The sequence below is a fragment of the Leptodactylus fuscus genome, chromosome 4 (assembly GCF_031893055.1).
Source record: "Leptodactylus fuscus isolate aLepFus1 chromosome 4, aLepFus1.hap2, whole genome shotgun sequence".
NCBI classification, from domain to species: Eukaryota; Metazoa; Chordata; class Amphibia; order Anura; family Leptodactylidae; genus Leptodactylus; species Leptodactylus fuscus.
In genome coordinates, this window is record NC_134268.1 from 97,829,214 (window position 1) to 97,840,325 (window position 11,112).

The window sequence follows — 11,112 nt, forward strand, 5'->3', positions numbered from 1 at the left end:
TTGCCCTGGAATCTAGAATCGAGACCAAACCCAGGCAAGTTAAGTAATTTTCCCATCACTTGCTTATGAATGAAATTGGTATTTACTTGAAAATGGGAATCTAAAGCTGAGTAACAGAGGCATATTTGGAGACTGTAGAATTATCTTTGCAAGGTATTGGGATTAGGTTTATAACCAATTTACTGATGACAGACTCCCTTTAGGATATATTGTTCAATCATTTACCTGCATATAAAATATCTATCCACCTATCTAGACACTAATATATCATGTAATGTGTCTGTCTATCTCTCTATCTATCTCTCTATCTATCTATCTATCTATCTATCTATCTATCTATCTATTTATCTATCTATCTATCTATCTACAGTCCTATGAAAAAGTTTGGGCACCCCTATTAATCTTAATCATTTTTAGTTCTAAATATTTTGGTGTTTGCAGCAGCCATTTCAGTTTGATATATCTAATAACTGATGGACACAGTAATATTTCAGGATTGAAATGAGGTTTATTGTACTAACAGAAAATGTGCAATATGCATTAAACCAAAATTTGACCGGTGCAAAAGTATGGGCACCTCAACAGAAAAGTGACATTAATATTTAGTAGATCCTCCTTTTGCAAAGATAACAGCCTCTAGTCGCTTCCTGTAGCTTTTAATCAGTTCCTGGATCCTGGATAAAGGTATTTTGGACAAACAATTCAAGTTCAGTTAAGTTAGATGGTCGCCGAGCATGGACAGCCCGCTTCAAATCATCCCACAGATGTTCAATGATATTCAGGTCTGGGGACTGGGATGGCCATTCCAGAACATTGTAATTGTTCCTCTGCATGAATGCCTGAGTTGATTTGGAGCGGTGTTTTGGATCATTGTCTTGCTGAAATATCCATCCCCGGCGTAACTTCAACTTCGTCACTGATTCTTGAACATTATTCTCAAGAATCTGCTGATACTGAGTGGAATCCATGCGACCCTCAACTTTAACAAGATTCCCGGTGCCGGCATTGGCCACACAGCCCCAAAGCATGATGGAACCTCCACCAAATTTTACAGTGGGTAGCAAGTGTTTTTCTTGGAATGCTGTTTCTTTTTGGACGCCATGCATAACGCCTTTTTTTATAACCAAACAACTCAATCTTTGTTTCCAAAATGAAGTTGGCTTCTCCAAATGTGCTTTTGCATACCTCAGGCAACTCTATTTGTGGCGTACGTGCAGAAACAGCTTCTTTCTCATCACTCTCCCATACAGCTTCTCCTTGTGCAAAGTGCGCTGTATTGCTGACTGATGCACAGTGACACCATCTGCAGCAAGATGATGCTGCAGCTCTTTGGAGGTGTCTGTGGATTGTCCTTGACTGTTCTCACCATTCTTCTTCTCTGCCTTTCTGATATTTTTCTTGGCCTGCCACTTCTGGGCTTAACAAGAACTGTCCCTGTGGTCTTCCATTTCCTTACTATGTTCCTCACAGTGGAAACTGACAGGTTAAATCTCTGAGACAACGTTTTGTATCCTTCCCCTGAACAACTATGTTGAATAATCTTTGTTTTCAGATCATTTGAGAGCGGGCTGTCCATGTTCGGCGACCATCTAACTTAACTGAACTTGAATTGTTTTGTAGAAAGAAATGGTCCAAAATACCTTCATCCAGGATCCAGGAACTGATTAAAAGCTACAGGAAGCGACTAGAGGCTGTTATCTTTGCAAAAGGAGGATGTACTAAATATTAATGTCACTTTTCTGTTGAGGTGCCCATATTTTTGCACCGGTCAAATTTTGGTTTAATGCATATTGCGCATTTTCTGTTAGTACAATAAACCTCATTTCAATCCTGAAATATTACTGTGTCCATCAGTTATTAGATATTAGAGATGAGCGAACAGTGTTCTATCGAACACATGTTCGATCGGATATCAGGGTGTTCGCCATGTTCGAATCGAATCGAACACCACGTGGTAAAGTGCGCCAAAATTCGATTCCCCTCCCACCTTCCCTGGCGCCTTTTTTGCACCAATAACAGCGCAGGGGAGGTGGGACAGGAACTACGACACTGGGGGCATTGAAAAAAATTGGAAAAAGTCATTGGCTGCCGAAATCAGGTGACCTCCATTTTAGACGAATAGTGGATTTCAAATCCGGGTCATATGAGAATGTGAACTTTGTGACTATGAGACAGGGATAGCTGTACAGGCAGGGATAGCTAGGGATAACCTTTATTTAGGGGGGAATGTTATTAAAAATAACTTTTTGGGGCTCTATCGGGTGTGTAATTGTGATTTTTGTGAGATAAACTTTTTCCCATAGGGATGCATTGGCCAGTGCTGATTGGCCGAATTCCGTACTCTGGCCAATCAGTGCTGGCCAATGCATTCTATTAGCTTGATGAAGCAGAGTGTGCACAAGGGTTCAAGCGCACCCTCGGCTCTGATGTAGCAGAGCCGAGGCTGCACAAGGGTTCAAGCGCACCCTCGGCTCTGATGTAGGAGAGCCGAGGGTGCACTTGAACCCTTGTGCACCCTCAGCTCTGCTACATCAGAGCCGAGGGTGCGCTTGAACCCTTGTGCACACTCTGCTTCATCAAGCTAATAGAATGCATTGGCCAGCGCTGATTGGCCAATGTATTCTATTAGCCTGATGAAGTAGAGCTGAATGTGTGTGCTAAGCACACACATTCAGCTCTACTTCATCGGGCTAATAGAATGCATTGGCCAGCGCTGATTGGCCAGAGTACGGAACTCGACCAATCAGCGCTGGCTCTGCTGGAGGAGGCGGAGTCTAAGATCGCTCCACACCAGTCTCCATTCAGGTCCGACCTTAGACTCCGCCTCCTCCGGCAGAGCCAGCGCTGATTGGCCGAAGGCTGGCCAATGCATTCCTATGCGAATGCAGAGACTTAGCAGTGCTGAGTCAGTTTTGCTCAACTACACATCTGATGCACACTCGGCACTGCTACATCAGATGTAGCAATCTGATGTAGCAGAGCCGAGGGTGCACTAGAACCCCTGTGCAAACTCAGTTCACGCTAATAGAATGCATTGGCCAGCGCTGATTGGCCAATGCATTCTATTAGCCCGATGAAGTAGAGCTGAATGTGTGTGCTAAGCACACACATTCAGCACTGCTTCATCACGCCAATACAATGCATTAGCCAGTGCTGATTGGCCAGAGTACGGAATTCGGCCAATCAGCGCTGGCTCTGCTGGAGGAGGCGGAGTCTAAGGTCGGACCTGAATGGAGACTGGTGTGGAGCGATCTTAGACTCCGCCTCCTCCAGCAGAGCCAGCGCTGATTGGTCGAGTTCCGTACTCTGGCCAATCAGCGCTGGCCAATGCATTCTATTAGCCCGATGAAGTAGAGCTGAATGTGTGTGCTTAGCACACACATTCAGCTCTACTTCATCAGGCTAATAGAATACATTGGCCAATCAGCGCTGGCCAATGCATTCTATTAGCTTGATGAAGCAGAGTGTGCACAAGGGTTCAAGCGCACCCTCGGCTCTGATGTAGCAGAGCCGAGGCTGCACAAGGGTTCAAGTGCACCCTCGGCTCTCCTACATCAGAGCCGAGGGTGCGCTTGAACCCTTGTGCACACTCTGCTTCATCAAGCTAATAGAATGCATTGGCCAGCACTGATTGGCCAGAGTACGGAATTCGGCCAATCAGCGCTGGCCAATGCATTCTATTAGCCCGATGAAGTAGAGCTGAATGTGTGTGCTAAGCACACACATTCAGCACTGCTTCATCACGCCAATACAATGCATTAGCCAGTGCTGATTGGCCAGAGTACGGAATTCGGCCAATCAGCGCTGGCTCTGCTGGAGGAGGCGGAGTCTAAGATCGCTCCACACCAGTCTCCATTCAGGTCCGACCTTAGACTCCGCCTCCTCCAGCAGAGCCAGCGCTGATTGGCCGAATTCCGTACTCTGCTCAATCAGCACTGGCTAATGCATTGTATTGGCTTGATGAAGCAGTGCTGAATGTGTGTGCTTAGCACACACATTCAGCTCTACTTCATCGGGCTAATAGAATGCATTGGCCAATCAGCGCTGGCCAATGCATTCTATTAGCGTGAACTGAGTTTGCACAGGGGTTCTAGTGCACCCTCGGCTCTGCTACATCAGATTGCTACATCTGATGTAGCAGTGCCGAGTGTGCATCAGATGTGTAGTTGAGCAAAACTGACTCAGCACTGCTAAGTCTGCATTCGCATAGGAATGCATTGGCCAGCCTTCGGCCAATCAGCGCTGGCTCTGCCGGAGGAGGCGGAGTCTAAGGTCGGACCTGAATGGAGACTGGTGTGGAGCTATCTTAGACTCCGCCTCCTCCAGCAGAGCCAGCGCTGATTGGTCGAGTTCCGTACTCTGGCCAATCAGCACTGGCCAATGCATTTCTATGGGGAAAAGTTAGCTTGCGAAAATCGCAAACTGACAGGGATTTCCATGAAATAAAGTGACTTTTATGCCCCCAGACATGCTTCCCCTGCTGTCCCAGTGTCATTCCAGGGTGTTGGTATCATTTCCTGGGGTGTCATAGTGGACTTGGTGACCCTCCAGACACGAATTTGGGTTTCCCCCTTAACGAGTTTATGTTCCCCATAGACTATAATGGGGTTCGAAACCCATTCGAACACTCGAACAGTGAGCGGCTGTTCGAATCGAATTTCGAACCTCGAACATTTTAGTGTTCGCTCATCTCTATTAGATATATCAAACTGAAATGGCTGTTGCAAACACCAAAATATTTAGAACTAAAAATGATTAAGATTAATAGGGGTGCCCAAACTTTTTCATAGGACTGTATCTATCTATCTATCTATCTATCTATCGATCTATCTATCTATCTATCTATCTATCTATCTAGTCATGACCCTAAAATATAAAAAAAAGTATAGTCTATCTGCAAGCTAAAATATAATGTATATAATACAGCATCTATATAACGTTTCAAGTCATTTTATATGAATACTCAGAATCATATACATAAAACCTCTGCTACAACTTCATCACTTTATAAAATATTTCTCTATATTACATGTATTTGTTTAAAAGTAGTTATTTTTCTGAATCTAATGTTCCTAATTGTTCCAATATTCCATTAGCCATAATATAATCAGCATAAACCTCTCTCCACCATAAATTGTCCATCTGTCAGAGAACAATCTCAGCAAACATAGCTATGTGACAGTCATTGAACAAATAATATATAAAACCATAGGGCCGAGTATTGTCTGCACTGCCTCTGGCCATAATTATCATGTCTAGATATGTTTCTTGTAAATGAGGGACTTGCTTCTTATTTCTTTGTAATGGCAGACATTCACATTTTCAGTTTCTGTTCATCTTAACACTGATGATTCCTACCTGATTCAATTAAAGTATAATCTTTATCAGGAATACTACATGTCTAGCATTTCCTTATGTCATGATATTATTAAAATGGCTTCCTTTACAAGTGAAAGCGATCCAATAATATTCCTGCAGAGCTGTAGTGAATTCAACTAGAGACTCCATATTTTCATGAAGGAGCCAGCAAGTTAGCAGCGGGGGATTTCAATTCCTCATAGCCCAGCAAGTTATTAATGGATTGATTTAATTGGTGGCATATATAGGGCAAACGTAAAAAGCATTCCTGGCACTGCTGTCCCAAGGTTCAGGCCATCAAACCTCACCATGAGAACCAAATGTGACTATGTCCATAGAAATGTATGATATGAACAGCCATATTGAATCTGCACTGGCTGCTCTGTTTTATATATACAGTTGTTCTTGCATGTAGTAAAGGAAGCAATTATATTAATGGTATTAAGAATATATAAAATATAATATAAAATAAATATAATATTAAATATAAAAATAGATACCAACTGAACAGCACCATTTAGGTTGGTTTTGATACACTCTGATGTTTAAAAAAAAATACAAAATCAACCCACATATATATATGATTCTTTGCCGGTCACAAACTCTTGGTAGACTGTACTATTTTGTCTGGCAAATAGCAAATCTATGGATGCCAACTGATGCTCTTCCATTGGTATAAATTTGTATATGTGTTGAGTGTATCTGTTAAATGGGTTTAAATAATCAGCTTTGTGTTAGTAAAACTGTTCCTATAGCCTAAGAGCCAAAGACATACACAACAATCTGTCAAGGAAATTTGCTGTTTCCTGAAATACTTCTAATATTAGCTCAAATAAATGAAGCTGGGATGCAATACCAGGCACAGCCTACAGACTTCAGTGGCACTGTTACAGACTAACCTCATAACTGTAACTTTTATGTATCTTATACTTAACTAGTGCCACGGTGCCAAGTGCTTTTATTAATATGCCACCTAAGGGAAGACATAAGACAGACCTAAACATTGCATCCAGTGAACTATATATAAACAAAAATATGCAACTAATGTTTTATATATATGTTTATGAATATGCTAATTATATAGTTTTCTTTTTCTATTTTTAAAATGAAGACACACATATGTCAGCGACATCTATCACAGACATTGCACCATAAAATACAGACCACATCAGGACACAATGCATTTAAGAGGCAGGTGCTTCCTTATCCACAAAACCCCTTTTTGCAAATAAAGGCTGACATGGACATGTGTGTCACCACAAATGGCACTAAACAGGCCGCCCTGCTCCTTGGGAAGTAATGTCTCATTACTATGTAATTATGTTTCACCTGCACACCAAACACTACATTTTAAACCCCTCTAAGTGATATGTGCTTGACAACAGGAGCATCTATCATTCCGCGTTCCCTTTGGCATGCTTTAATGACATGGTTCAAAAGATAACCCACCAACATTCATCTTGATCGCTTTTATCTTGTCGTGGATTCTTTGCATTTGCAAAATAATGAATGCAAATTTTATATTTTCAATACAAGGTGAAAACTTACAAAGACAAAGATCATATTTCAGAATAAAAAAAAATAATATAATTACTATTAATAACAATAATCTGTCAAATATTAGCACATTTCTGTTGTCTGTTACAGATATATATTCATATTATATATACATATACTTATACCGTATATTATTAATTATAACGGTTGCAAGATCCACACTAAAGCACACGTTCACATGTTGTATGTAGCAGATTACACAGCAAGGTGAATTGTTTCTATATAGGGTCCTTATCTTGGCAGACTATATATGCAACACTGATGGTGGTAATACAGTACAGATTTTATATATATATATATATATATATATATATATATATATATATATATATTTCTTTCTCCTGACACAGCACCATCATTTCTAATAAATAAGTAGCTGACCATGACAATTCTCTGCTGAAATTTCCTTCATTCTTACATGCATAGGTGACGTCTTATTCTGTCGCAACATAAAACCCAAGGTAGAAAAATGGTGGTGAAAAGGAGAGTATTCATTAATGGCAGAAATTGTGATTGTAAATGCTATATATCTACAGAGAGACTGTGCATATCTGTAATACATGTCAGAGCCCTATTGTCAGTTTCCAGGGGACTGGTGGGCTACAGACTTGATAGTCTACCACAGCATTGGTGCCAATATCATTGTGAAGGCAATGCCCATAGCCAGGTGTATGGTGACGTGTCCATGTATATAGTGACATGTCCATGTATATAGTGCTCCATCCTTGGTTTGTGTATAGAGAAGAACTTGTGGTAAGTGAGAGGCAGCTCTGTGTGCTCATGCTGGATGGCTCTCCTCCCACCATTCCTGCTCCCGCCCTTCCTCCCTGCTCTCACCCTCCCCACCAGATCCCTGCCATAAATATGTGAGCACGGAGGCTGCAGAGCAGGGAGCTGTGAGTGACTGGCTGACTGGAGACGTTGCTATCCACTCCTGTGTACATCCTTCTGTCACCAAGACGCCGCCGTGCCTGCGACCTCCAGCCTGGTAGCAGCTCTCCCCTCCTAAGGACCTGAGCCTGTGCCATTTAGGTGTCCTGCCCTCCTTGCCTTGGATATAACGTTTGCATGCGGTGTATTTGCTGCTCTTCACTATCTCCGTAGATAATACCTGCCCGCCGCCTGCCATGAAAGCTGTCAGCCCCGTGCGTCCCCACAGCCGGAGAGCCCCATTGGCGGGGGGCGTGTGTGGGGAGCTGGCACTGCACTGCCTCTCTGAGCACAGCCTTGGTGTAGCTCGTTACAAGATGGAAGAAGAGGAGTCCTTGTGTCTGCAATATGACATGAATGACTGTTACAGCCGCCTCAAGAGACTGGTACCCACCATCCCCCAGAACAAGAAAGTCAGCAAAGTGGAGATCCTGCAGCATGTTATAGACTATATACTGGACCTGCAGCTGGCACTGGACACACACCCTGCCCTGCTCCGGCAGCAGGCACCTGCCAGGACTCCTCTGACAGACCTCAATAAAGACCCGGTAAGAGACGTCCCCTGCTCTATACTGTAAGACATGGTGCCACATGGCGCAAAGTGCTGTGTGTCCTGTCAGCCGCCTTGTACTGGTGCCCACTGGACTCAGTGCTATCTCGGCAGAGTGTGCTGACAGCTCTGGCATCTGAGGAAGGACAGATCCACCTGACAGGGCTGCACTCAGAGATGTAGTGACTGCTGGCCAGATGGCAGGTGATGTTCACTCTTATGGCTTACTCTTGTCATTTCCTCTTAGTAGTTGCGTTCCTGATGAGTGGAAAGCAGCTGTCTCTTCCTCTTGTTTATGCACTGAAAATGTGTTGCAATCATGTTCATCATTATCAAATGCCATAAATTCAGCAGCGCACAGCCTGCGATGGCCCTTTCCCAGCTGAAGAGAATAGGCAGCTCTGCCCCTCACCCTCTCCTCCATGCTGATAGCTGTGAAGCCCTCTGCTACATGCCAATTGCCTGCAAGTTGCCTGTATGTCAGATTTTAATTAGGAGCAGCCGCCTGAAGGTGATCAGTCTTTTGTGTGACTTGTTGTGATCTCTCAAGTGTGACCTGTCACTGCCTCTGCGGCCAGTGCCCATTCTGCCAGGATGGTAACATCAGCGCACGTCCTTTTTATTTGTCACTCAATCCTTTTGTATCTACTTTACCATTCATTTTCTATTTAATAGATATTATAATTAATGTGTATTTATATTTCTCTTCCAGGCTTCGACAGTGGTGAACAAGGAAGGAGACAGTATATTGTGTCGCTAGTGTACCTTTAAGGTAAGCATATTACTATATATTTTGCAGCCTGTGTAGTGGTCATTTATATGCCGCTACGCATTTTTAGAACCCATATGGCGGTCACTGTTAGCTTAATTAGAATGAGAAATTTATTACTTTACATTTAGCTTTCCTCAATCTTAATGATACATTGCCTAGTAAAACATTTTAGCAGTTTATAAATTAATCATTTTTATACCGTAGATGTTATTGGTCAGAAAAATTATAACTTGTATGACCGAGTTCAAACTACCCTTCCAGAATAATTGTAATTGCTATTTAACCTCGGAGAAGGGTTATGGTAAATGCAGAGGTTGTCTCTCCTTATCATTCTTTTCTGTATCTGTATCATGAGTGAAGAGACAGTGGAGTTTACGGGGATAAGGGTCACAGATGACAGCCCAAAGCACTGTATGAGAGCAGGGACTGAGCAGTCCATTGCAGCTGCGTTCCTATGCTTGGACTAGCTTGGGAGCTGTGCTTGTAGTTTGACCTGGTTTGTTTTGGGTTGTTGATCAAGCATGTCTTGTGTTTTGTTGGTGGCGCCAGTAAGTCTGGAGCAGAATGGTTCACACACCCCCTCTATTCATTCCTCTTCCACAGGTGTGCAGCAGGCAAATCCAGAGCCAGGAGGAGCACAGAGAAAGAGAGAGACAAATTAGAGAATAAGGGAGGGGAATGAAAAACAGTCACCAGACAAAAGAGGGGAAAAACATCCTTCACTTCGCTTTTCCACACTACACGGAGAATCTAATCCTTCACCATGTGTCCACCTTGTATCATCAGACATGCACTGTGGAAGTCCCTGACCTGAGGGCATAGGGGGGCACTGCTTAGAGAGAATACACTATCAAATGAAGAACTGAATATGAAGCTTTACTAATATACCAGAGTATTGTAGATATTTTGTCTTTACATCTATTGTTTAAAATAGATGATTTTATCTCTCCAGGGAATTTTCTTCTCCCTGCAGGAATGTTACATATTGTATAGAAGAAAACATGAGTGACATTTCATACTGTATATATAGAGATGTTCTATAAGTGTAAGTGATACAAAGTATATGCTTTAATAGACTACTGTAATTATGAAGTATTTTTAATTAAATATTTTGTGTAAATATGAATGTGTCTTTTTCCGTTTCATCCCGGGGAATTTGATTTTTATCTGTCACCAGAATAAAAAAAAGATTAACTGAAGAGACATGAAAAGATGACCGTGTAACTTCCCACTAACCTGAATCACACGATAATTGACTTGCATGATTGCATGGAATGTATTCTTTCCTTTCAGTCCAGAATGCAATACTAAACTACATCTTAAAGTTTTATTCATTCACATGTAGCTGTTCCAAAGCTTATATTTGGCCTTACATGGAGTGTATAGGAAATTCTCTAATCGCCTTTACACTCAGTTACATAGATAATGTTTAATCAGGTTTTCATGTCTTTCTGAAATCTGCTATTCACTGAGTATGGGCTGTTAAAAGTGATTTTAGTTGTTATTTTTTCTCTTCTGGATTACTATATTGTCAGTGTTACAAATGAGCGCCAATGATTACTGAAATGTGTTATCTGTTGGTTAAACACTGGGTTGTCTCACTTTCTAAGCCCCTTCATCTCTATATAACTTTCAACGGATTATGTATAACAGGCAGTCCTTAAATTCTTGTCAAAATAGTATTGCATCATATTTGTGATAACTATAGCCATAGCTAACGCGTTCCTGCAAATAACAGTCTTTGTTTTTGTGGGAATTAAAATCACATTAGATTAAAATGACTATATATGTACACGTTCCAATGTGTGGAATTTGGCACTGACATTGGTAGACACGGTGTAAATTGAATAAAATCTGACTCCTTGCTATACATAATCCCATTAGTCTCTAAGACAGATTCTACTTCCTTGTTCATTCCTTGGTTTGCATGTATTCAATTAGCTTA

General features: G+C 41.9%; 1 protein-coding gene across 1 annotated transcript; it reads left to right on the top strand.

Annotated features, from left to right (window-relative positions):
• Positions 1-7,792: 7,792 nt before the first annotated feature.
• On the top strand, positions 7,793-10,289 carry ID4 (inhibitor of DNA binding 4). Its single transcript, XM_075270872.1, has 3 exons — positions 7,793-8,393; positions 9,108-9,167; positions 9,771-10,289. The coding sequence occupies exons 1-2, from the start codon at positions 8,043-8,045 to the stop codon at positions 9,153-9,155; spliced, it is 399 nt and encodes a 132-aa protein (XP_075126973.1). The 5' UTR covers positions 7,793-8,042; the 3' UTR covers positions 9,156-9,167; positions 9,771-10,289.
• The last annotated feature ends 823 nt before the right edge of the window (positions 10,290-11,112 follow it).

Bases quoted from the DNA above. Each gene is read 5' to 3' on its own strand.
- ID4 (XM_075270872.1), top strand. From the start codon at position 8,043: ATGAAAGCTGTCAGCCCCGTGCGTCCCCACAGCCGGAGAGCCCCATTG. The intron at 8,394-9,107 runs GTAAGAGACGTC...TTTCTCTTCCAG, and splicing joins CAGACCTCAATAAAGACCCG to GCTTCGACAGTGGTGAACAA.